Source organism: Pantherophis guttatus, chromosome 13 (genome assembly GCF_059756535.1).
Source record: "Pantherophis guttatus breed Tessera chromosome 13, ASM5975653v1, whole genome shotgun sequence".
Classification (NCBI taxonomy): Eukaryota; Metazoa; Chordata; class Lepidosauria; order Squamata; family Colubridae; genus Pantherophis; species Pantherophis guttatus.
In genome coordinates, this window is record NC_142075.1 from 19,725,904 (window position 1) to 19,753,262 (window position 27,359).

Consider the following 27,359-nt stretch of genomic DNA (forward strand, 5'->3'; position numbering starts at 1 on the left):
TCTGCTTCGTTCTCTTGGGAGGCCTAGGTCAGAACAGATGGGTTGCAATCTCGAACACCTCTATCCTTCTCTCTGACTGAGTTCAGACTTCTCATAGGCGTCATGATTTATTAAATGGCTGAGCCACAACTGCAATATCCCAAAATAACTTGTGGATAACTTCCACGCAGGAAGGAACACCTGTTGCTGCTACATTTCACTACCAACATCCTGAACTGATCAGGCTTAGCCGGAGTTACCAAATGAAGTTAGTAGGATTCCACACACTGCAATAAAGCATTTGATTCTGGCTTGATTCATCAATCTAAGACATTTTTTGGCTCAGATGCAAATTCTCCAAAATTGGCTATATCTGCATCTCTGCTTAACAGACTCCAGAGTTGCCAGTTTCAAGTATATTTCGTTTCCTACTTTGATGGGAAATGGCATCCGCATAAATAGGCTTAAGAGACAGAAACGATGAAGATGAATTTTGGGTTGGCAAGGCGTCTTGCTAATATGGCTAAAAAACATTAAGATGGCGAAATTGCAAAACTGCCTTTTGCAAGAATTTTTAAAGAAAATTAGCAAAATAAAAAATGGGAGGTTAGATTTGGGTTTGTGAAATTAAAACATTGAAATTTACCAAGCATTCTTCATCCAAAAGTTCTAGAATGCCCATTTTAGCTTCAATCAGATCGATGACAGGTTGATTGTCATAAAAATCAATTAACGTCCATGGGATATTTTCCTTCATGTATTCTTCTTGTTCAAGTTTGAAGACATGCTAAAAAATGATATTGCCAGTTTAATCTCACAAATATCGTCGGTTGTTTCATGAGTCACACATCAAAACTCAAGTGTTGCTTAACAATACTGAATTCTTTTTGAGAAAAGATATTTAAACATCAACCACACCATGATAGAATTATCCAATCTAATATCCTGATTGAATGTAAGGCTGGAGAGGATATAAAGATTTTACTTATCCAGTCCAAGTCTCAAAGAAATGACTCTGTTCCTCACAATCTTTCCAACTTTCAACCATCACAGATAACCAGATTTTAAGATTTATGTTCTCCATCATCCTCTGAGCGACACTCTTCATACAACCACATCTTCCTCATTCAGCTATTTATTGATGTACCTTACTATTCCATTCTAGTTCCCAAATTACATTTTACTTTTTTCCTCTTTGGTGGAAATAAACGAATCTACAATATATCTCTCTTCACTCCACCTGGTTGAAGAGTTATGGCCTCTTTGCACATATTCATTGGGGTTTCTGAAGATTGTCCTATTTAGAACATGCTAGCAAAGATGATTTAGTTGCTTGCTTTCTCGCCAGCTCAAGATAATCAAGCTGTATAAAGATAGGCATTTCAAAGGAATGTTACATTTGAGATTAAGGTTAACCAAGTGAAAGCGTGCCTGGATTAGACTTCCATAATCATGGCCACTGAAGTTGTTTTACATGCAGAATAATTATAAACAATTCTGAACCAGATCTTTTAAAAATTCTACACACGAATACATTTTTAGCTTTGAGTTTTACTGCCAAAAATAAATTAATTTTTTTTTCCTGGAATACCAACTCAGGACAAATGTTAATCCAAACTAACAGACATCCGTTAAAAAATATCATACCAGGTTGAATTGTTGCTGTAATTTTTCATTGGCATAGTTGATGCAAAATTGTTCAAAGCTATTCAGGTCAAAGGTTTCAAATCTGAAATACATGGTAGAAAGTTTTGATGTTTAGATTGGAAAATAAATTTATGACATGATCCTTTTTTGTAGTGAGTTTGAGAGGCAATGCAGAAAAATCGTTTTGGGGCAAAAGATATTAACAATATTCTTGTACTATATCATGTTAGAATGACAGATTTGTAGATGATTCTTGACAAATGTATCTTTTCTTTTATGTACACTGAGAAATTCCTTGTGTGTCCAATCACACTTGGCCAATAAAGAATTCCATTCTATCTATTCTATCTATCTATCTAGTTGCCGAACCTCTGAGTTTTGATCACGTGACCATGGGGAAATACTGCAGTGGTTATAAGTGTGGAAAACATCCATTAGTCACTTTTTTCAGCGTTGCTGTAATTTTGAATGGTCACTAAAGGGAATGGTTGTAAGTTGAGGACTACTCGTACAACAAAGGATTTAAAATAGATGCTGGGTTACTTCTGAAAAATAGATCACCTTACCCATAAATGTCCAGAACACCAATAAAGCTATGTTGTTTGCCTGAAAAATGTAAGGCCTTATTAATTTTTTCCACAATGAAATCGAAAAGATGAGAATAAATCTTCTTGGCCAAAGCATCTCGAGCGTTCACAGCTTGGAGTTTCGTCATTGGCTTTACTACGGTTTCAGAGGTAGTAATAATTTTCCTGTGACAAAGCCACTGAGCTATTTTATCGCTTTCGACTCCCAGGAGTTCACAAAATATATTAAGATGTTTGTCGTCCACCTTTGAAGCAGAAAGAAGAAACCTATCGTCACTGGGCATTTCAATCACCAAAACTGCTACAGCTTCAAAATGCAATATATATTTTTTTTAACATGCAGTGAGTAGCTTGATAGTCCACAGATCCTGGTTTTGCAGTTCTACTTCCTAGAATTTTTTCTCAACCTTAGCAACTTGACAATGAGTGGACCAACTCCCAGAATTCCCCAGCCAGCATGACTGTCTGGGGAATTCTGGGAGTTGAAATCCTCTCATCTTAAAATTACTAAGGTGAAGAACCCCCCCCCCTTTTTTAACAACCCTGTAATCCCTTAATTCGGGGTAGAATAGGGGTGACTGAATGGAGCTGAGTGTTTACTGGCTGGATGCCCTTCCTGACACCTACAAGGAGTTCACAGCAGATTTTTTTTTTTTTTCGTCCTAGGAGAGAAATATCTGACTTAGGTTTGAACTCTCAACCTTCTGACTGAGAGGCCAGTGCCTTCACCACTAGGTCATCTTTCATCAAGATGAAGAAACACTGTCCTAGAATATCTAGAACAGGGGTCAGCAATCTGCGGCTCCGGAGCTGCATGTGGCTCTTTCATCCCTCTGCTGCAGCTCCCTGTTGCCAGTCGGCTCCACAATTGATAGGGCTTTCGGTTATGACAGGTAGAGGAAAAAGGAGGCTGCGCTAGGAGGAGACTCTATGGTGTGTGGTGGGGAAACTGTACTTCTGGTTGGCAAAGGAAAGAAGGACTCTGCACTATGAGGAGACTCTATAGTGGGGGAATAGCTCCAGAATTGAACGGGGGCGGGGGGGGCATTCCGGTTAGGACCTTTGTGGCTCTTTGAGTGCTTAAGGTTGCCAACCCCTGATTTAGAATATGCCAAGGTTTTACAATCCTGAAACTGAGTGCCAATTCTGCAGAATTTAACATTTAGCTTATTTTTCCTTCTAGATTTGTAAAGGGCCAGAGAAAATCATTAGAGCAATATTTCTCAACCTTGGTAATTTGAAAACGTATAGACTTCAACTTCCAGAATTCCCCAGCCAACAAGGTACTTCCTGCTGAGTGTACCATACTACCTACAAGCCAAAGATTAAGGGATTTAAGGGAAAAAAACATATCAAAACCTTGCATTGTTCATTAAAACATTCTGCCAGTAAATCTTACATTAACAGATGACCTTTCATCACCAACGGCACTGATCTGCACATTGCCTAAATGGAGAATAGCGGAGAGTATTTTAAAAACATCCTTCTGGAAGTCTTCCTTCAGGCCTGCAGCGAAAAATGAGCAAAAAATGATCTTCCATTCTGATGTTAAGATTACAAATACCTTTTTACATTAACAGTGTGATTTGATGGACGTCCCCTAAATTCAGTGACTCCTAAAAAGGATGGGGCATGTTGGTTCAGCAGTTAAAAGACTGGAAAGCTGACAGCCAGTGTTCGAGACCTGAGCACCATGGAATGGGGTGAGTTCCCATTCCTTGCTCCTGCCCACCTAGCAGTTCGAAACTAGCAAATGCGAGTAGATAAATAGGTACCACTTTGGTGGGAAGATAACAGCGTTCCATGTCCCTTTGGCATACAGCCAAGTTGGCCACATGACTATGGAAAATGTCTTCGGGCAATGCGGGCTCCCTCCTCAAGAAACAGAGATGAGCACTGTGCCCTAAAATAGGAGACGACTGACAGGGAAAGTTTTGCCTTTTGTACTTAAAAAGGATGCATCGGATTGCATGCCAATTTCTTGCCTAGCTATCAGAAACTGAAGGAGCCACAGCATTTCATAAATATTAGAATTTTTCAATTGTTTTTTTAACAGCTAACTTGGTAGATCTTACCTAGCAGGTTGAAAGTTTTTTGAGTTTCCTTCATGTCGGCGCAGTCATTCACTCCTTCAATTGTGGTGTTTCTACCCATGTTAGTATAATTAAATTCTTCAGCACTTGCTACAGGTGGAAAGCAAACACGTAATCAGATATGCTGACGATGGAGGAACAGACTCCTAGGAATGGGTCAGAGGCTTTTAAAAGCATTTTTTCTGCAATCTCTTCAGCCAAAAATGCTACTGGTTCGCCAAACCAGTAGTAAAAAAAAAGTAAAAAAAAAAGTTTTGAAGATCAGCTGAGCAACGCGCGATTGTTGGAACTTTTTTTTTTTTACTTTTTAAAGCATTTTTAACGACCAGTTTCAGAGAACCGGTAGTAAAAAAAATGCTTAAAAAGTAAAAAAATAAATTTCCGACAATCATGCCTCACTCAGCTGATCTTTGGAACTTCTTTTTTTTTACTTTTTAAGCATTTTTTACTACCGGTTCTCCAGAACGGGTAGTTAAAAATGCTTTAAAAAGTTAAACAAAAAAAAAGGTTCCGATGATCGCGTGCCACAGCTGTGATCGTCAGAACCTTTTAAAAAAAATTTTAAAACATTTTTTACTACCGGTTCTCAGAACCGGTAGTAAAAAATGCTTTAAAAAAGTTTTTAAAAAGGTTCCCAAACTCGCGTGCCACAGCTGATTCCCTCCCAGCTGTTCTACTTACCTTCCGAAGCCTCCTTTTGGTGCGTACTGTGCATGTGTGTTAGCACATGGCGGGCATGTGCAGGCAGCAAACTGGTAGTAAACCGATTCAGATTTCACTACTGGATTGTGGGGTTTATGAAATCAGGGTTAACATTAAGCCATTATGCGCAATAAGTCTTCCCCGTCTCCAAAATGCTTTGCTTAAAGATTCCGATTGATTTCTAATTCAAAAGGTTATTTACAACTCTTATGATGCTTTAACGAATCCCTTTAATAATTAGCCTGGTGAGGTTTACTAAACTGGGAGCATGTTCTGCCCACATGAGAACATTCAGTCCTATAAAGATGCCCCCAAACGAAGAACGGAAGCCTCCTCTGTGAATTACGCACCAAACTGATATAATAAAGCAATAAAAGAGATGAATCTGTTAGGCGATAGGTAACATACCCAGCTGAAGATGCTTAAATTCGGGTCTCTGAGCCGATGCACACAGCTGATAGAATATATGATAATTTCTTTCATTTTCTGACTGCAAATGAAAGGAAGAAAAAGATAAAACTAGAATTAGTTCGGACAGTTTGCTGACAGAAATGAAATGTTGATTTATGATTTGAAGATTAAGAAAGATGTAATTTAAATGAAGGGCTGAAGAGGAAGCTTCTAAGAGGAAGGAAGGACTATAAAATTGTAACTATCTACTGAAAAGAAGGTCTGAAGTCATTATATTTCTTATAGGTTTTTTCCCCTTCTTTTTTTTTCATTTCTTGAGTCTGACCTACCTTCCTTCCTTCCTTCCTTCCTTCCTTCCTTCCTTCCTTCCTTCCTTCCTTCCTTCCTTCCTTCCCTCCCTCCCTCCCTCCCTCCCTCCCTCCTTCCCTCCCTCCCTCCCTTCCTTTGATTTGTCTTTTAACCCTTTGGAATTTTTTTTTTAAAAAATGAGTATCAATAAATAATCAACCTTGAAATAATTTCAAAATTTAGAGACAAAAGGCCGCCCAAGTTTCTGTGATGTGGGTTATTCAGAAACTGATGTGTGCAATGCAGTGGGAAGCTTCTAAAACTCCGTGCCCCACCCCAATTTAACCAATTGTTAAATTGTGCAACCTGCTAGCCTCTCAGACAAAAGTGGTTTTGAGCTTTAGCCAAAGCTCTTGCTCCAATAATGCTTTTCACTTCTCCACTGAAAAACAAGAGGAAGCATCTTGAATTATTCTATTTTAATGACAATGCCTCTGAACAATGCTAGAAATTGCACACAGAAACCCCCAAAGCAATTTTTTTCTCTTTCATTCTTATTTTGTTCATATGAAGGAACAAAATGTTTTTTAAAACTTTTGATTTTATAAGTTTTTTAAGGCCATCTCTGAAACAACATTGCTCCTGAGCAGTACGCTGGCTAGACATAAACCTTGAGAGCGTCTCCAGAAGGCAAGAAACATTGCTGGGTCTGAAGTTAGTAGAAACGCACTGATTTCACTGTAAATTTTTACTAACCTGAAAAACAACTCTAGATTTTTCGAGCAGGTATGTTCTCATGTTTGCCCCAATGATCTGGTACTTCTTATCAAAACTGATTTCCATGTATTTTCCAAAACGACTGCTGTTATCGTTGCGAGTAGTTTTAGCGTTTCCAATCGCCTGCACAAAAGATGAAATTGTTTTAAATTGGAAGTGGCTATTTCTATTAGATGATTCAGTCAGGAAACATTTAGGTTTGGTCTATTGGTTAAGGTGCTGGCTTAGAAACCAGGAGACGGTGAGTTCTAGTCCTGCCTTAGGGATGAAAGCCTGCGGGGTGACATTGGTCCAATCACCAGGAGATGGTGAGTTCTAATCCCACTTTAGGCATGAAAGGTGGCTAGGTGACATTGGGCCAATGACCAGGAGATGGAGTTTTAGTCCTAATTTAGGCATGAAAGCCAGCTAGTGACTTTGGACCAAACACCAGGAGACGGTGAATTCTAGTTCCACCTCTGGCATGAAAGCTGGCTCGGTGACTTTGGGCTAAATTATCAGGACACTGTGAGTTCTAGTCCAGCCGCTGCCATGAAAATCAGCTGGAAGAATTTGAGCCAATCACTCTCTCTCAGCCCAACCCACCTCACTGGGTCATTGTTAAGAAAATACTGTGTTTCCCCAAAAATAAGACCCTGTTTTATATTTTTTTGAACCCTGAAATGATTGCTTATTGCCATGTGCTCAAAAGCCCGATTGGGCTTATTATCAGGGGATGTCTTATTTTGGGGGGAAACAGGGTAGGAGGAAGGAGGAATATTAGTACATTTACCATCTTAAGTCACCTATAAAGTAATAAAGATGGGATAAAAATCTAATAATAAAACAAAATAATTTACCTCAGTTATCGGATTGCATGCCAACACTTTATCCTCAACTTTAGTGTTGCTACTGGATTTGCTGACCGTCGCAAAATACCTCATGGCGTATCGAGCAGAAACTGTTTTGCCAGCTCCTGATTCCCCACTTACAATAATTGATTGATTTCGGTCATTCCTAGAGAAGATCATTACATCATCATCATCATCATCATCATCATCAAAATAAGGAAGCTAGAAAATATATTCTTCAAATATCATTATGTTTCTTTTGCATTAGATTCCAACTTCGTCTAAGGCGGTATCACCATGATACAAAGATATTTCAGTGTGATTGATATACCGTAAATCTTAAAAATTGTTCTGGGCTCCAAAAAAAAAAAAAAATCAATGAAAATGCTTGCGTGATCACTTTATTGACTCTAAATCAAGAGCCTCGTTGCGTCTTTTCCAACCTCACAACTTTTAGGCATGAAGGTTTTGTGAGCTGCCATTCATTTCATTGGCTGGACGGAGTAGCTGAACTGACATGAGATTTAAATTGGGGTAAAGACAACGATAAAGGACCAGAAGGCAGGCTGGCTATGGAAACCCAAGTTACGTGTGAGACGGGTGTACCTTTTCAATTCACAGCTATCGTGTGTGAAAAACTCATTGTGTTAGCCTGGGATGACCTCAAACTTTCTGCTGGGAAGTAAGTGCCATCATCTCTCACTCCATCGTGCTGATAAAACCTCATTTCTGCAAACGGTTCCTTTGGGATCTGCCAGAGAGCATCCTCAAAAGACCGAAGATATTATTTTGCCCTTGTTTGAACTTGAGACTCGATACAGGATAACAGAGTTGGAAGGGATCTTGTAGGTCATCTAGTCCAACCCCCTGTTCGAACAGGAGACCCTAATCCATTTCTGACAGATGGCTGTCATGTCTCTTCTTGAAAGCTTCCGGTGATGAAGCTCCCACAATTTCTGAAGGCAAGTTTGGTTGGTTGATTGTTCTCACTGTCAGAAAATTTCTCCTTATTTCCAGGTTGAATCTCTCCTTGATCAGTTTTCATTCATTATTCCTGGTCTGGCCTTAATCCTAACCTTCCTGATGGAGTGAGCTGCATCTAACCACAGGGTGACTCTTTTAATGAATTATGTTATCTGGAAAATGTGCCGCCAGGCTCCTGATTTTTGGCTATCAGAGACTAATTTCTTCCTTATCTCCTGTCAGGCACAAGTAACCAGGAACAGGAGCTGAGTTCAAAGCATAAAAAGGTTGTTACAGGTAGTCGACCTACAACAGTTCATTTAGTGACCATTCAAAGTTACGACAGCACTGGAAAAAGTGACTTATGACTGTTCTTCACACTTACAATCTGTTCTGTCCCCTCCCACGAGTGGCCTTGCAGAGGCTCGAATAGCCCGGCAGGAACAAACGCAGGCTAAAGAGGCTGAAGCTGGCCCTTTAATAAATAGTTCTCTTCCAAAGTGTATATCAGTCCAATAGTTACCAGGCAATGTTCCAAAGGTCTTGGCAGATGGCCAGCAGGTTAATGCAGGAATGCAGACTCTTATCAAAAAACTCCAAACCAACAGTTGTAAATCCACTGCATCCAAAATGCCAACAAATTGTTCACCACACCTTTCTGGTCCAGCCACACCCATTTTATACTTTGTAGGGTGTGGCCCTACGTCTCCTGACCACACCTCTTGGGATGTGGCAATAGCTGTTCTCTACGACGTCTCCTATGTCTCTCTCTTGCATCCAATAGGGGCTCCCCCTCGTCGTTACCGGCCTCTGTTTCCTCCTCAATTTGGCTGGGGTCCAGAGGCACGTCAGCAACTGTCAGTTCTTGCTGACTCACCAGTGAAGACGGCCCCTCCGGCACACAGCCCGTGACAGCTTCCTCCTCCTCCATATCATCCTCCGACTCAGCATGCGAAGATAAATCAGCCTCCGGGGCCAGGGTCACAACACAATCATTGCAGCATCCCCACCGTCTCACGTGTGTCAAAATTCAGACACTTGGCAACTGACTCATATTTATGACGGTTGCAGTGTCTTGGAGTCCCGTGATCGCATTTTGCAACCTTCTGAACAAGCAAAGTCAACGGGGAATCCAGATTCACTTAAGTTGTGTTACCAACTTAACAAATGAAATGATCCACTTAACAATTGTGGCAAGAAAGGTCGTAAAATGGGGCAAAACTCACTTAACAAATGTTTCACTTAGCAACATAAATGTTGGGCTCAATTATGGTCAGAACTCGAGGATTACCTGCATATGCTACCTATACACTACTGTACTAACAGTCAAGACAAATTGGTGCTTCCGTGTTTCCCCGAAAATAAGACCCTGTCTTATATTTTTTTGAACCCTGAAATAAGCGCTTGGCCTTATTGCCATGTGCTCAAAAACCCGATTGGGCTAATTATCAGGGGATGTCTTATTTTGGGGAAAACAGGGTAGATAAGAGTCAACTGAATTCACAGGGGGCTGGACTTGTGACTACATAAGGATTCCATACTGATGAAGTGTTTGACCCCGCCTTTGGGCTCTGCCTAGTCATCTCCTACACCTCCTTCCATAATCTCTCATTGACTCTAAGAGTCTCTTTCTACATCCTTCAAAGTTTATAGGGAGAGGCAGGAAGGGGCCAACCTTCACCAAGGTTAATCCCAGGACACTGATCAAAACATACCTTGCCATTTGCTTGTAAGCCTCTTCTGCCACCGCAAAGATATGGGGATCCATATCTCCCATATTTTGACCACTGTAAGCATGAATGATGGCATCCCCATAAATTGGCAGCTCTTTGTAGGGGTTCATGGCGACCAAAATTATCCCTGGGGATGACACACAGTAGAGAATTTAGAGTTGCACCGTGCTTTCTTCAGAATCCTAGATGCAACGTGGATCGACCCATAGTATTTACCGCTATAGGTGTAGATCAGCCTGGACTCCACAAAGCGAACTCTAAGGTTGTGTAAAACAGCCGGTTCGTGAAGGTAGCTAAGGGCTGTGAGGTCATTTTCTCCGACGAGAATGTCCGGATTTCGTAAAGGTGGCAAAGCAGAAGGATCCACAGGGTAATCCAGCTCCTGTGAGTAAGCCAAGCAAAAAAATAATATTACAAGATACAGAATAACAGAGTTGGAAGGGACCTTGGAGGTCTTCTAGTCCAACCCCCTGCTCAGATAGGAAACCCTCTCCCATTTCAAACAAATGGTTGCCCAATCTCTTCTTAAAAACTTGCCGTGTTAGAGCATTCACAACCTCTGCAGGCAAGTTGTTCCACTGATTAGTTGTTCTCACTGTTAGGAAATTTCTCCTTAGCTCTATACCAGGGGTGAGCAATCCGCGGCTCTGGAGCCGCATGTGGCTCTTTCATCCCTCTGCTGCGGCTCCCTGTTGCTGGTCGGCTCCACAATTGATAGGGCTTTCAGTTAGGACAGGTAGAGGAAAAAGGATGCCATGCTAGGAAGAGACTCTATGGTGGGGAAACCGGACTTCCGGTCAGCAGAGGAAAAAGGATGCCATGCTAAGAGGAGACTATGATGGGGGAACCGGACTTCCGGTCAGCTCCAGAATTGAATGGGGGCTTCCAGTTAGGACCTTTGTGGCTCTTTGAGTGTTTAAGGTTGCCGACCCCTGTTCTATACCTAGCTATACAGGTATAGCATAGATGGTACCTGGCCAATAGAAGTAACTGTGAGAGGGATCTTGGAGTTTTAGTGGACAATCACTTAAATATAAACCAGCAGTGTGCTGCAGCTGCCAAAAAAGCCAACACAGTCCTAGACTGAATTAACAGAGGGATAGAATCAAGATCACATGAAGTGTTAATACCATTTTATAATGCCTTGGTAAGACTACACTTGGAATACTGCATTCAGTTTTGGTCACCACAATGTAAAAAACAATAAAGCACTGCAGGAATTGGGTACGTCTAATTTAATGAAAAGAAGGACTGGGGTGACATGATAGCAGTGTTCCAATATTTGAGGGGCTGCCACAAAGAAGAGGGAGTCAAGCTATTTTCCAAAGCACCTTACGGTAGAACAAGAAGCAATGGGTGGAAACTAATCAAGGAGAGAAGCAACTTAGAACTAAGGAGAAATTTCCTGACAGCGAGAACAATTAATCAGAGGAACAACTTGCCTCCAGAAGTTGTGAATGCTCCAAGACTGGAAGTTTTTAAGAAGAGGTTGGATAGCCATTTGTCTGAAGTGGTGCAGGGTTTCCTGCCTAAGCAGGGGGTTGGACTAGAAGACCTCCAAGGTCCCTTCCAAATCTGTTATTCTATTCTGTTCTGAGGTTGGTTCTCTGCTTGATTAGTTTCCATCCATTCCTGTTCTGTTGCTTTGGAAAATACCATGTATTCTTTATTTATTCTGAAGATATATCTGCTATCTTTACAACCAGAGCGTATCTTGGGTCCAATGGATAAGCCAATATTTTAATAATATTTTTATGTGTTGCCAGTCTACCACCGCCTGTTTAGAAATACCAATTCTTTATTCTCACTGTGCTGTCTTCCAGCTGGAGGTGAAGAAGATGGTCTCCAGGCCTATAATTAGCTGTAATTTCAGCAGACTGCCAAACTTCTTCAGCATCGGGGATCCAAACTCTGTTGTACTACAAGAAAAGAAAAAAAATGCAAACATCAATGGAGTGTTTGGTGGCTTAATTCTTAACAGATTTGATGAGCTCTTCATTTTGTTCTCAAATAAACAAGCTAAACCCAAATACAAATGAGTGTAGCATCAGCAAAAATGAAAACGGCAAACACTGCCTGCCGTAATACATAATTGCAGCTAACTGTTACATTCGCTTTTAAGAATCTTGTTGCAGTGAGTTCCAAAGGACAATATAGCAGAATTTTCTAGGCTGCAAAAAATAGATTTTCTTTTTTTGGCATAGGATTTAAAAAAAAGAGCCAGAGCTGTCAGAAGATGTCTCCATGGTCATGTGGCTGGCTTAACTAAACGCCAGAGGCACACGGAACGCTGTTCCCTTCCCACCAAAGGTGGTCCCTATTTTTCTACTTGCATTTTTTAACTGCTTTCGAACTGCTAGGTTGGCAGAAGCTGGGAAAAGTAACGGGAGTTTACCCCGTTACGCGGCACTAGGGATTCGAACCGCTCAACTGCCGACCTTTCGATCGACAAGCTCAGCGTCTTAGCCACTGAGCCACTGCATCCCTTGGTAAGTCAGTAGAATCAAAATAAATTTTTTAAAAAAGTACATAGAAGAAAATATTTAGCAGGTCAGAATAATATAAGGGTAATGATGAATAAAAGGGAATTAAGATACAGTTATAATTTTTATTTATTACAGCCTTTAGCTAGCAAAAATCAACTATCAAAAGATACAAGAGTGAGGTCAGTTAAAAAAAAGGTTGAAGGATGGTAGCCTTCACTTAATAGGCTTCTTACAAACCTAACGGGACAATAATAGATTAACAAGAGAAGGAGAAAACAAAATATGAATTCCCCTAAGAGGCAAGAAGAAAAATAAACAGTCTTAGACAATATTGGAAATAAATACTAGTTAAGTGCCACGTTTAATCTGCAATGTACCAGTGGTGGGTTTAAAAACATTTTACTACCGGTTCTGTGGGTGTGGCTTGGTGGGTGTGGCATTGCTTGGTGGGCGCGGCTTGGTGGGTGTGGCAGGGGAAGGATACTATAAAATCTCCATTCCCACCCCACTCCAGGGGAAGGATACTGCAAAATCCCCATTTCCTCCCAATCAGCTGGGACTTGGGAGGCAGAGAATAGATGGGGGCAGAGCCAGTCAGAGGTGGCATTTACCGGTTCTGCGAACTACTCAAAATTTCTGCTACCGGTTCTCCAGAACCGGCCAGAACCTGCTGAAACCCACCTCTGCAATGTACATATAGGTAGGTTCATACCATACACTAAACGAGTGTTTCCCAAAGTTGGCAACGTGCGGAAATCAACTCCCAGAATTCCCCAGCCAGTTGATGTCCACACACCTTAAAGATTGCAAGTTTGAAAAAAAAACACCGTACTAAATCAGACGCACACTCGCAACGTTGCGTATAATCCCAACCAATATGGAGATGGCCTTGCTCGGCTTTCAATGATTCTGAAAGAAATCAATGGATGGACTCTGTGGACTTCCACTCCCAGAATTCTCTAGTCAAAGGGGTAGGGAATTCTGGGGATTGAAGTCCACAGCCCACCCAAAGGAATGGAGAGCTATCTTTGCACAAATGGCACCTTTGGATTTGTGCACAAAAGAGGTTTTTCAGCTGAAACCCTGAACTACAAGGCGGCTTCCTCTTTATGGTTTTGACACATATGTTAACTTGATCTGATCTTGAAGCAGACTCTTCCAGGCGCCTCCATCTGCAAATATTACGAGCCACCTACAGATCTGGGAACCTGCCTCACAAATAAACACAACAGGTTTACTTTCATGTTGACTCACACCCAGCTTTCCCCTTTTGCCATCGCAAACTGGAGAATTCCTTGAGTGACTGGAGAAAGTCGAGAGATTCAAACTGTCCTACTGGTACACTAGAGCAGAGGTCTTCAAACTTGGCAGCTTTAAGATTTGTGGATTTCAACTCCCAGAATTCTCCAGCCAGCATAGCTGCCAAGTTTGAAGACCTCTGCACTACAGCATGGTTACATGACACTTGTCTGGAAACTGGAGAAATACACAATCCTATACAAAAATCAGCAAGTACACAATTGAAGCTTTCAAACATGAGGTCATCTGGGTTCTTTTTTCTTTTTTTTTTTCAACAAGGATTTTCTAAGGTCCTGCAAAAGGACTTCCTGATCTTTTAAGTCTGTAATTCTGTAACAGGAATTCTGCAGATGACTCATGCTTTTGGACTCACACAATAAATTGCCAAAGGCATCCACAAGGTACACAAGGAGGGATTGGCGCCTCTACCACCGTGGGTCCTTTCTACAGGTGATCCTCAACTTACAACCAAAATTAGGACTACAGTTTCTGCTGTTAAGCAAGGCAGTTGTTAAGTAAGTCACACCCAGTTTTCCATTGGTTTTTTTTTTTTTTGCCATGGTTGTTAAGCAAATCGCTTCAGCTGTTAAGCAGATCACACAGTTGTGAAGTGAATTTGGCTTCTCCCATTGACCTTGCTGGACAGATACTGTCCGATAAGTAACAAAGAGCAATCATATGACACCAGAATGCTGCAAAATATATATACTGGTTAAATGGCTGTATAAATATATATACTGGTTGCCAAGTGCCCAAATTTCGATCACCTGACCAGGGGGACTGCTACAATAGTTGTGTTAGTACTGTCGGAAGTCACTTTTTTCAATGTGGTAATTTCAGTCACTCAATGAAAGGTTGTAAATCAAGGACTGCCTGTAGCACCTCTGGAATCTGGAAAGACTAGCAAAACGTATTATGGGATAAAGTTTCTCTCCGTAAGTCAACAAAGGACTGCAGACGGCTTTTGGAGTTCAGTCATTTTGCCAACTGGCTTCACTACAATTTAACTTCAGGTTTGCTGGGATTGTGCCACCCACCCCCCCAAACGATATGGTTGAAATTAGATAGGGTTGAAATTGCTTCGAGAGGGTTTTTTAAACCACAACCAGATTTGCATAATACGTGTAATCAAGTCAGGTAAAAAGCCAAGGAGATGGATTCACACAACATATCAAGACTGGCTACCTTGGTTAGAAGTGTTCCCCTCCCTGGTTTAGCATGTGGGAAAAAGCAGCACATTTGGTTATTTGATTGGGGGAGGGGGGGAGGGAGGGAGGGGCAAACCCAGAAAAATGGGTTTATTTGGGAAACAGGGGAAGTGTGTAGTGTGAATGTTTCCCTCAAGCTGCCCACTCAAGTGCCCACTCAAGTCAGTCTGTTGCGGCTCCTGAAAGAAGCAACTTTGGAAAAAGGTTTACTGGACCAGTCATGTCTAGGACCCCACTGGCCTCATGCCCAGGAAAGGAAGGGTCTTGAAAAGGAAAAAGCAAAACAAAACACAGGAAAAGAAAAAGTTTGGAAAATAGATATAATAGAGGGATGGTGGCAAAAGAAAGAAAGAGAGGGGGAAGAGGGAAGGGGAGGAGGAAGTTGAAGAAAGGAAGGAAGGAAGGAAGGAGGGAGGGAGGGGGCAGGGAGGGAGAGAGAAAGAGAGGGAGAAAGAAAGAAAGAAAAGGTAGGGAGAGAGAGAGAAAAAAGAAAGAAAAAGAAGGAAGGAAGGAAAGAAGGAAAGAAGAGAGAAAGAAAGGGAAAAAGAAAGAAATAAGGGAAGGAGGGAGAAAGAGAGAGAGAGAGAGAAAGAAGGAAGGAAGGAAAGAAGGGAGAAAGAAAGAAAGAGAAGGAAGGGAGAGGGAGAAAGAAAGAAAGGAAGGAAGAAAAGGAAGGGAGAGAGAGAGAGAGAAAGAAAGAAAGAAAAGGAAGAAAGGAAGAAAGAAAGGATGGAAGAAAGAAAAAGAAAGAAAGAAAGAAAAGGAAGGGAGAGAGAGAGAAAGAAAGAAAGAGAAGGAAGGAAGGGAGAAAGAAAGGGAGAAAGAAAGAAAAAAGAAAGAAAGAAAGAAAAGGAAGGGAGAGAGAGAAAGAAAGAAAGAGAAGGGAGAAAGAAAGGGAGAAAGAAAGAAAAAAGAAAGAAAGAAAGAAAAGGAAGGGAGAGAGAGAAAGAAAGAAAGAGAAGGAAGGAAGGAAGGGAGAAAGAAAGAAAGAAAGAAAGAAAGAAAGAAAGAAAGAAAGAAAGAAAGAAAGAAAAAAAGGGGGAAAGGAGGAAAGGAGGAAGACGGAGGAAAGAAGGAGGGAGGGAGAGTGGGGAGAAAGAAAGAAAGAAAGAAAAGGAAGGGAGAAAGAAAGAAAGAAAGAAAGAAAGAAAGAAAGAAAGAAAGAAAGAAAGAAAGAAAGAAAGAAAGAAAGAAAGAAAGAAAGAAGAAAAGAGAGAGGGAGAGGGAGAGAGCAGGGTCAAATTCTGGGACGGAAAGCAGCCTTTGTGGGTTGAGGGGCGGCCCTTCCCACCCAAAGGGGCCCGGGGTCTCCCTCCCCGCTAAGCGGTCCAGCCGAGCGCCGCTCCAAACGGTCCTGCCGGCTCCGTCCCACCTGCCGCGGCGCCCGCCTCCTCCCGGATGGCTGAGCCGGACGGCGCGGCGCCCGCCTTCCCGCCCGCCCGCCCGCTCGCCCGCCGGCCTCTGCCCGTTTCTGGCCAGCTGGCAGGGAAGGCAGCGGCGCCCGCAGCCGGAGCCTCCCCGGGGCTGAGCGAGGAGACCCCGCCGGGGCTCCCGGCAAGGCGGAGCGGCCGCAGGAGCCCCCGGCGCCGCCTCTGCCTCCTACCTGCGTGTAGAGGTCGGCCAGCGCCAGCGCCATCGCGGCGGCGGGGAAGGTGCGCGCCCTGCCTGCTCCGCTCTCGCCGGCCGGAGGTGGGGCTCCGCGCCGCCGCCGCCTCCCAGCCGGAGCGCCACGTTTGTCTCCTCGCTGGCCGCCTCCGAGGAGGGAGCTGCCCTCGGGACGCCCGGGAGAAGGAAAGAGGGGAGGGGTCGCCTGGGAATTCAGCCAAGCGAAGCTGGGCAGGGGAGGATACGTGGGTTGGGTGGATGGGCAGATATGGATGTACAGGTAGGTAGGTAGGTAGATAATAGGTAGGGGGAGAGAGACAGACAGACATTGACAGACAGATGATAGAGACATGGATGGAGAGATAGAAGGGAGAGAGAGAGACATAGACAGAGATGTAGACAGACATGGATATAGATAGATAGATAGACAGACAGACAGACAGATAATTAGATAGGTATGTAGGTAGGTAGATAAATAGATAATTGGATAGGTAGGTAGGTAGGTAGGTAGGTAGGTAGGTAGGTAGGTAGGTAGATAGATAGATAGATAGATAGATAGATAGATAGATAGATAGATAGATAGATAGATAGATAGATAGATAGATAGATAGATAGATAGATAGATAGATCAGGGGTGAAATTCAGCAGGTTCTGACAGGTTCTGGAGAACCGGTAGTGGAAACTTTGAGTAGTTCGGAGAACTGGTAAATGCCACCTCTGGCTGGACCCCGAGTGGGGTGGGAATGGAGATTTTGCAATATCCTTCCCCAAGGAGTGGGGAGGGAATGGGGATTTTGCAGTATCCTTCCCCTGCCATGCCCACCAAGCCACACCCACAGAACCGGTAGTAAAAATATTTGGATTTCACCACTGAGATAGACAGACAGACAGGTAGGGTAGGGTGTGTAGGTAGATAGGTAGATAATAGGTTAGGTACCTACCTAGGTAGAGACAGACAGATGTAGACAGACAGATGATAGACAGACATGAATGTAGACAGACAGACAGATACACAGACAGACAGATGATAGACAGACGTGGATGTAGAGATAGATATGGATGGATGGACAGACAGACATGTAGAGAGAGACAGACATGGATGTAGAGGTAGATAGATATGGATGTAGAGATGGTAGACAGACTTGTCACTTTGAATGTACACTAATCGGCGTACATTAAAATGAAATTTCGTTGTATGCAGATCTCAAAAGGGTTACCGCTTCCAATATACAGTACGTAAGACAAGTGGCCTCTCAGCAAAGCTGGCCTATCACCTCCCCCGCCACTCCCCAGCAAACTGGCATAAAAAAGTATGCACGTTTTCGAATTGCCCAGAACCATCATTTCCCGATGTTCCAACAAGTATCCAAAATTAGTTCAGATGTTCCAGATACCAAATGTGTTGGTTCCTGTAGCGCAGTGTTTCTCAACCTTGGTAGCTTGAAGATGGGTGGACTTCAATTCCCAGAATTGAATCCCTGGCTGGGGGATTCTGGGAGTTGAATCCACCCATCTTCAAGCTACCAAGGTTGAGAATGCAGGTATCCAATGCAAGCAATGGCATTTTGGAATGTAGGACTTTTAAAAGCATCTTTTAGAGCCTTGGTACTACAGGGGTTTAAGGCACCCTGTTATTAAGCTGCTTAAGACCAGCTGCCTGCAATTACTGCAGGGTTCGAATCTCGCCAAGGCTCAAGGTTGACTCAGCCTTCCATCCTTTCTAAGGTAGGTGAAATGAGGACCCAGTTTGTGGGGGCAATAAGCTGACTTTGTATAAATATACAAAAGGATGAAGGCTATTGCTGAGCACATTGTAAGCCGCCCTGAGTCTTCGGAGAAGGGCAGCATATAAATCAAATTAAAAAAAAAAAAAAAGGATCGATTTTCACAGGGGCAGCCATTTATGGGAGCCAAGGCACATTGAGATGAGTTAATGGATAGGATACCGAAATGCCTTCCGTGATTGCTGAATCTCATCCCTCCAGCGATAACCTTTCATACAAGAGACTGAAAAATAAAAGACTTTTTAGTGTTTCCTTTTATTTGGACATTTCTTCTAAAGATACAGCATTTATGAAGCATACATTTATTAATTATGTCAGACACCATGACAATTCCAAGCTTAAGTCATTCGGATTAACATTTTGGTTTCTATCTACGCCTAAGTGGGTAAAAGACCTCAAACCCTGTTGTTTTTGCTTCAAAAGGAATTGCAAGTTTAAAAGGACAATGATCAAGCGATTACAAAAGAAAATCAACAGTTGAAATGCATCCAGTTTTGAAAGTCTCAAAAGGGAAAAAAAAAAGATACAGCAGGTTGAGACAGCAAACTAACTGAAGAGTGTGCTTTGAGAAAAAAAACCCACATTATTTGGGATCAAGAATACTCTGTATCCGTATGTAGACCTGAAATTATTGTTTATTTTGCTAAAATCTGCTGTGGGTGAGATTGGATGTTGTGGGACAACCTGCCCCACCAAAGCTGACCTCTTTGTATCAGCAGGAAAGACCTATTATGAATAGTGCAAATTTATTGTGACTGATGTCTGATGCACAAAGCTTTGTACACATGGAAACAGACAAATCAATGCCCCCAGCCCTCTTGGGATATTCTGGGGGTGGGCACTGAAAACAAATAGGTCCAGCACAAACAAGCAAGCAAAAAGCTGTATGATCAAAGCAAGCGTGTTTTGAATACAGTGCATTTAATCCTTACTTGCAATTTTCTTGGGGGGCTTTAAAAAGATGCCCAGGATTGCAACACTCCATAAAACAAAAATTGTTCCAGACTAAGCGAGAAACATTCTTCCAATCGCAAAATGACAATTGTAGGAGCAGTTGGAAGAAAAGCAAAAACTATCTGAAACCTAATGAGGTAATATTGGAGGAATATTTTGGGTCTATACATTTCAAAAGCACACTTGGGGGGAGGACGGAAAATTATAGCATATCAGTTAAAAGTAAAAGAGATGGCAACACTTTCACATTAAAACAACATGATCATGTTTTAAAGGGAGGGCAAAAATAAGCAAAACTCGAATTGTTTTAGATGCTACAAATTCTAACTTGAAAACAGCTGGTTTTCTAGCATGTAACAGTAAAATATTAGACCCATAAAAAGTGCACGTAAAATACTGATATGTAAAGTGTTGGATGAATTACAGAGCACAGTTAAACTCGGAACTCCTTTAAAACATGGAAAGCAGCATTCGGTTTTAATGTGACAGAAAGATCTATTTAATCAGATTACGCAGTCGGAGGATAATGCCAACAGGCATCCGTCACTCTTATTAGTAAACAAGATACAATAAGGCTTTTATACAAACAAAACGAAAAATTAAAAACTATATATCTAAACGATATCATCATCGCTTTTGGAATTGTCAAATTCTTGAAAAAAACAATTATTCAGTTGAAATGAAAAGGCAGGATTCCAGTACTTCTAGAGGCTCAGTAGAAAGATACCCTGGAGGGAAAATTAATTGGGCTGCTAGATTTTAAAAGTAGTGCTGTCCCCTTACATAATTTCTGTTACAGCCTTTTCATTATGCAGCAGGGATGTCCAACCTTGGCAATTTTAAGGCCTGTGGACTTCCAACTCCCAGAATTCCCCAGGCAGCATGACTGGCTGGAGAATTCTGGGAGCTGAAGTCCACAAGTCTTAAAGCTGCCAAGATCTGGACGTGTCTGTTGCACAGTATGCTAAGAATCCAGTGAGAGTTGAGAAGTTAAGTGTATTTTGCCATCTGAGTAGCCATCTAAGATTCTGAACAGGAACTCTCATAATCCACAACTAGTGTGGCAAATCTCGCTGGGAGCGTGAGTGTAAAACTTGGGGGGGGGGGAAATACCCCCCCAGGCCAATTGCCTATGCCAAATGGTGTCACCAGTTCAGCAAAGCAGATTCAGAGTCTCTGAAACGTTATTTGATGCTCCATTATTGCCCTAAAGATGACTAGTTAAAACTCTATTCTTTTGCATTTTCGCCTTCTCCAAGAAGGGTGTTTTAGACACCTATTGTTTGACTGCACAGCACACACCCACACACAGAGAAACTGACCACACAACAAACAGGAAATTGACTAATTTACACCTGTGGCTGGGAGATTATGAGAATAAAGTCCAGATCATGTAGGAAGCCATTAAGGTGGAAATGGCCACTCTAGGACCTCAACTTTCAGCTCCTTTGTGGTATCAAGCCCCAACTGGCTAGAGCCACAGAGGAAGTGTACCTTTTAATAGAGCATTTTAAAGTAATCCTAGGAGGGACATACTCTCTTAGTCACTTTTGTAAACATAGTGCCAGTTATAAAAGAAAATGCACATTTTCAAGTAAAGACCTATTAATGTATCATAAATAAAGAACATGTATTAAAGGCAATACTTGAGTACCTGAATATTTCTTTTTTTAAAAAAAAAAAATCAAAGAGCATTTGCTTCCCTTCCCACAATAAAACAAAACAAAAAGAATGGGGAGGGCCCCAAAAATCAGGCCTCTTTTATTTACCTCAACAGTGTCCCTGTCAATCACATCTCTTTCGCACATGAAAATCTATTTAAACCTGTTTCAAGTGACAGCATCTTTTAGGTGCACAGAGAAATTAAGTCCAGTACTAGACCGTTTTAATAATGTGCATTTACAGCAGAGATATGTTTGGTAATAAACATAATTCAATTGTTAGGATAAATTAAAATATTGCGCATGGCAGGCTTGGGATATGTAATATCATCTTTTGTATTTCTGATCATCACTGACCGTACCTGGTTTTTTAATTTATTATTATTATTATTTTAAGGGAGCCTGGAGAACTTTTAAGTGAAGGTCCACAAATATTTCAAAATGTCAGTTTCACACTGGAGAAAATCATGACAACTATTGTATCTGCAGCCTGAGAGTTTTCAGCAAAATCTTTTCATCAGATTATATTCATAATGTGTCCAAATGAAATGTTCCCATGGAAACAAAACATGAATATTTCCTTTTTATTTATTTTTTTAATAAAATGGGTCCAAATCAGGGATAGCATTACATTTTGAAAAAAATGAATGTGGAGCAAGCTTTTAAGAAAATCCTAAAATTGGGAGTGGTGCTAATGGTAGGGGAATAGCTTCTTTTCCAGGATTAAATGTTTGAGGTGTATTTTAGATGAACCCTTTCCCTATTAAAAAAACCTCTTCCCCAACCTCCAAAATAAATATTACACACTCTCATTACACATCCGGCAAATAAAAAAATGAAAAGCAACATATACCAAAACAATAAATAAATATAAAATATAATATTGTTGGGTTGGTTCTTTTGACTTTAGAAAATGGGTTCTAGTTTCTGAGATTGTGCTTAAATTATCGTTTCCAGTTCTTGACACTGGCATAAATCTTATTAAAAGACCGGACTATTAAAGTTACAGTGATTTTATAAACCTGCATTTCTGCTCCTTTAAAAATTATTGTACATTTAAAAGAACACCACAGACTGCGACAATTGTGATATGGTTTGAAAACAGTACTAATAAGCAGCTCTATTGTACCAGAATATAAATCAAAATATTTTTCATTAATTCGCCATTTATGGCACACACTGACGTAAATAGGGAGGCAATCAACTGATTTGATCAATTATCTTTCAGGTTGAAACCTATTAAAACAAAAACTTATTTAACCTTGTCCTAATGAATGGTGCTTTCTAAGAGTATGACTATTTCTATTTATTTCAATGGTTTTTATGGTTTGTACAGGCAAAATGCCTGATGAGTGATACTGTATGTTGCCCGTCTCTTGTTAAATTTTCAGGTCTTTGAAATATATATATTTATATATGTATATATGTGTCTGTGTTTATATACACATACACAGAAGCTACCCCTAAATATTTCCATCCTTCTCTGAAAATCGCACCTGGTTTTAGCTCCTGGCTGGTCCCCGATAACTGGCAAATCACTTGTGACTTTAATATGCTGAAATGTCTTACAAGGAGCTTTAACAAATCCTCAGCTTTAGCTTCCTGACCAACACGAGAATCAGGAACACATTATGGATTGGAGGTAACACACTCACTACCATCGCACTGGAATGACACCGTTCCACTCAGTGGAGACACAGAAACAATCTGGTGACTGTTTTCTACCAAAAAAAATAAAAATAAAAAAAAAATTAATAATAAGTGTACGTGTGAAATATGGAATACAGGAAGGGGTTCTCAGAGCCGTTAAAATGGAAAATACTCCTCTTCACACTCTTTTCTTTTTTGCCACCAGATGCACATTATAATTTTTTTTTTTTTTTAATTTTAACGTGGAAAGGAAAAAAAGAAAACCCATCGTGATTTCTTAGTCACAGATTGTTTTTGGTTTACAATGCAAATATAAGACAGCTTGCAACCAACTGGGGGTGGGAGAAACATTAAGGTGTGTACTGATGTTTTTTCTTAACCTGAAAAGCTTTAGGTAGGCCTCAGCACGGGACGAGTGAATTTGTACAAATGCGCAAATGCGTTTCTATCAGCTTCCGGTGGTGAGAGAATGGTGACGCATTCCGGTTTTCGGCAATGCGGTTTTACAGCATCTACACGATTCCCTTCCAGTCTTTTTCCCTCTATTCCTTCCCAAACCCCCCCATGGCTTTTGACTCTTATTTATTTTCATCGTTAAAGAGATTGTAAATAGAAACTGATGGTCGACAGCTTAACTCTGGTTCTCGGTTCAGACCCGAGTGATGAATCCTAGGCCCAAACTCGCTGGGATCTGGATAGTTTCTAATGCGAGAGAGGAAGGGTTGAACGGGAAAGTGACCGGGAAGATATGCTTAGCATCCATTAGGAGTTGAGGAGAATCCTTCCTGTCTCGCATGCGCAGCTGCAAAGAGAATAAATGACCTTGTTAGCGTCTTATTTAAAGGCAGGTAGTCCTCGACTTACAACAGTTTTCTTAGTGACTGTTCGAAGTTACGATGGCACTGAAAAAAAGTGAGTTATGACCTTTCTTCTCACTTATGACCGTTGCAACATCCCCATGGTCATGTGATCAAAATTCGGATGCTTGGCCACTGGCTCATATTTATGACGGCTGCAGTGTCCTGGGGTCACGTGACCCCCTTTTGCGACCGTCTGACAAGCCAAGTCAATGGGGAAGCCAGATTCACTTAACAACCGCCTCACTAATTTAAAGAACCGCAGTCATTCACGTCACAACGGAGGCAAGGAAGGTCATAAAATGGGCCAAAATTCACTTAGCCAAGGTCTCACTTAGCAACGGAAATCTGGGGCTCAATTGGGGTTCCAGATTGTGGGGGCAATAAGCTGACTTTGTATAAATATACAAAAGTATGAAGGCTATTGCTTAATGCATTGTAAGCCGCCCTGAGTCTCCGGAGAAGGACAGCATATAAATTAAAGCAAAAAAAAAAAAGAGCTGGCTGAGGAACTCTGGGAATTGAAGTCCACAAGTCTGAAAGTTGCCAAGGTTGGAGACCCCTGCATTAGAGCTTATTTTCCAGTTAGGTCTTATTTTCAGGGAAATAGGGAACGAAAATTTGTCCGTCTGGCTGATGATCTTAACTGAGGCCTATTTTGGGGGCAGGGCATATATTATGAGTATCCTGAAAAATCATGTTAAGGCTTATTTTCCTGCTGGGTCTTCTTTTCGGGGAAACAGGGTAATATCAGAAGATGCAATCTGTGAGAAGAGACAAAAAAAATTTTACCTGTATTGTCCGGATAAAAGACACAGACACTCTTTCTTCAAACTCATTAACGGGAGTATATAAATTCAACACTTTCACAATCTAAAAGGAAAAAAGAAGAAGATTAACAGAAGATAAACGGATTACTGCTATTTACCCCCAACAAATGTTTTAAAACTTAAGTCACGGGAGACATTAATCATGGCGTGATTGCAATAGGAGCGCTCTTAACTAAGATGAAATCTATATTCAGCCTGAAATCTTAAATCACTTTGTAGGAATTAAAAAAAAAATAATACCAGGGGTGGTATTCACTTTGCCACCGGTTCACAAATGTGAGTGCATGTGCCACCTCCACGCATGCGTAGGACCTTCTGCGCATGTGTAGAGGTCAGAAATGGGACGTTATGATGTCCGGGCGAGTGGGTGGAGCCTCCCGCAGCTGCCACTATCGATTCGCCCGAACCGGATGGAACCAGCTGAATCCCACCACTGGGTCTATCCTGTTTCAGTGGATAGCAACATTGGAACACAAGTGGTCAAAATTATACTAAATAGACATCAATTCCGAAGGATTAAAAAAGAAATCCTTCCCTCTAAAAGAACCAAGAGCGTCTTTCTGTTCTTTTCCTTGAAATAAATCCTGGAAACAAAACGGAGATTGTTGTTTTTTAATGTCTCTCTCTTCAATGTCATCTATATTTGGCAGAGCTGTTTGCAAAACTTCTTCCTTTTCAATCGTTTGCATTTTTGTACCTGACTAGGTGGCTCACTGGTTAAGACGCTGAGCTTGTCTATCAGAAAGGTCAGGAGTTCGAATCCCTAGTACAGGGGGTTGGACTAGATGATCTCCAAAGTCCTTTCCAACTCTGTTACTGTTATACTGTTATATGGCTCACCCTGCTGAGCTGAGCAAGCAGTAAACGCTAATTCCACCAGAAAAGCAAAAGGGCAGAGGGAAGTGAAATGTGCAGTCAACTCAGCCAGGATGGTGTAACAGAATAATACAGTTGGGAGGGACCTTGGAGGTCTTGTAGTCCAACCTCCTGCTCAAGCAAGAAAGTCTAAATTAGAAGTGTCAAACTCAAGGCTGGGGACTGGATCCGGCCCGCGGGGTGCTTAGATCTAGCCCTGGAAACAGCAAAGGACTGGCCTGCAGTGCCTCTGATAGTGAAAACGGAGCTTGGGAGGACTACGTGCGACTCTCCCGAGCTCTGTTTTTACTGGCAGAGGATTGCAGAAGGCCGAAACAGAGCTCGGGAGCCCGTTTTTGCTGGCAGAGTGCTTGGCCCACAATAGGGCCCCCTGACACGAGTGACGTCGAGCTGGCCACACCCACCTTGGCTATGCTTAGCCTGCTCCCCCCCACCCCCGCGAGATCAAACATAACCCTGATGTGACCCTCAATGAAATCGAGTTTGACACCCCTGCTCTAAACCATTTCAGATAAATGGTTATCCATTTAAGAAGAGAATAAATCTCTTCTTAAAAACCTCCACTATTGGATCACCCATAACTTCTAGAGGCAAGTCGTTCCACTGATTAATTTGTTCTGCCAGGAAATTTCTCCTCAGTTCTAGGTTGCTTCTCTCCTTGATGAGTTTCCACCCATTGCTTCTTGTCCTGCCCTCAGGTGCTTTGGAGAATAGCTTGACTCCCTCTTCTTTGGGGCAGCCCCTGAGATACTGGAACACTGCTATCATGTCTCCCCTAGTCCTTCTTTTCATTAAACTAGACAAACCCAGTTCCTGCAACCGTTCTTCCTATGTTTTAGCCTCCAGTCCCCTCATCCTCTTTCTTGCTCTTGTCCCAGAAGAGGGTTACCTGTGCAGTAGTCAATGCGTGGCACATGGAGCAGATGGCCCCTGCGTCCTCATCGGTCTTCTTTTTCACTTGTAGCAGCTGAGCAGCCTGGATCAAGGGCTCCAGGGTTTCCTTGGCACCGCTGGTCATCAGGTTCTTGTCACGAAGCCATTCTTCCAGCTGGCTTACATTGTACCTACGGGTTTGATGTGTTTTTGGGGGGGGGGGGGGAAAATCAAAATCTTTAACAACTTTTTAAAGTCAGCCTGCCTAAGTGGAAATCGTTTTTTTTTTTAAAAAAGCATGCTTGCTCAGTCGCCCTTCAAGAGGTACTCGGTTAATTATTAACAAAAATGTTTGTTAACGAGGGAAACAGAAGCTCTTTGTGGTGGACAAGAATGCTCAGAATACCTTTAGAAGACTAAACACGGAATGAAAATTCCCTAATTCCTACTTTTTCTGGTGTGAAATTTGATAGAGGGAATTTTTTTCCCATCGATTTGAGTTCTTTTATAGTTAGCGGAGGAAACTATAAACTATAGTTAGCGGGGGTTTGATTCAGACAAAAAAAAAATACTAGTCTGTTTAGCAATTCTGATTTTTAAATAGGCTAGTCCACGGGTCTGCAACCTTAAACACTCAAAGGGCCATTTGGACCCGTTTCCCACAGAAAAGAAAACACCGGGAGCCACAAAACCCTTCCCGTGCCTGACTATTTCTTGAGCGGCCACAAAACTAGCATATGTAGTTGAATTAAAAGTTCTGTTTCCTTCTGAAACTTTTCTTTTCTTGGATTTATCCAGGGTTGGCCTACTGGGGGTTGAAAAGCTCAATAAATCCCATGCCAGCGGGTGTTGCACATTGGCGGTTGTGACACATATTTTGAGTGACAGGAAGCCACAGCAGAGAGGTGAAAGAGCCACAAGCGGCTCCAGAGCCACAGGTTGCTGATCCCTGGGCTAGTCAATAGACTATTTGTGTGCTTTCCCTGCCATCTCTATCCTTTGTTTTATGGGGTTTTTTTCTCATTTCTAACAATTTGTAAGTCACCAAGAACAGCCAAGAATCAGGCAGCGTTTAAATGTAATCAATGATTGTTGTTGTTATTTACTAAGTCTGCACTACTATTAATCTTCTCATCGTTCCTATCACCCATCTCCTTCCACTTATGACTGCATGACTGTAACCTTGTTGCTGGTATCTTTACGATTTATATTGACTGTTTCCTAATATGATTTGATTGCTTATTTGTTCCCTATGACTATCATTAA

The 27,359-nt window shown here is 41.7% G+C and overlaps 2 protein-coding genes across 8 annotated transcripts in view; both read right to left on the reverse strand.

Annotated features, from left to right (window-relative positions):
* The window catches only part of MYO5C (myosin VC), a 47,950-nt gene extending 31,191 nt beyond the window's left edge, over positions 1-16,759 (reverse strand). For both annotated transcript variants that reach the window (XM_087878241.1, XM_034432662.3), the window contains exons 1-12: positions 16,607-16,759; positions 11,819-11,929; positions 10,227-10,392; positions 9,993-10,137; positions 7,324-7,480; positions 6,464-6,607; positions 5,417-5,498; positions 4,289-4,396; positions 3,613-3,719; positions 2,193-2,458; positions 1,627-1,708; positions 626-766 (exon numbers count right to left, since the gene is read on the reverse strand). In XM_087878241.1, coding sequence (XP_087734367.1) covers positions 626-766; positions 1,627-1,708; positions 2,193-2,458; positions 3,613-3,719; positions 4,289-4,396; positions 5,417-5,498; positions 6,464-6,607; positions 7,324-7,480; positions 9,993-10,137; positions 10,227-10,392; positions 11,819-11,929; positions 16,607-16,639 — 1,542 coding nt within the window. In that variant the 5' untranslated portion in view covers positions 16,640-16,759. The remainder of the gene's footprint in view (positions 1-625; positions 767-1,626; positions 1,709-2,192; positions 2,459-3,612; positions 3,720-4,288; positions 4,397-5,416; positions 5,499-6,463; positions 6,608-7,323; positions 7,481-9,992; positions 10,138-10,226; positions 10,393-11,818; positions 11,930-16,606) is intronic.
* A 1,869-nt stretch (positions 16,760-18,628) lies between these two features.
* MYO5A (myosin VA) overlaps positions 18,629-27,359 on the reverse strand; it is a 72,185-nt gene continuing 63,454 nt past the window's right edge. For all 6 annotated transcript variants that reach the window (XM_060689430.2, XM_087878168.1, XM_087878171.1 and 3 more), the window contains 3 exons: positions 26,110-26,284; positions 24,307-24,387; positions 18,629-23,459 (listed from right to left, as the gene is read on the reverse strand). In XM_060689430.2, coding sequence (XP_060545413.2) covers positions 23,307-23,459; positions 24,307-24,387; positions 26,110-26,284 — 409 coding nt within the window. In that variant the 3' untranslated portion in view covers positions 18,629-23,306. The remainder of the gene's footprint in view (positions 23,460-24,306; positions 24,388-26,109; positions 26,285-27,359) is intronic.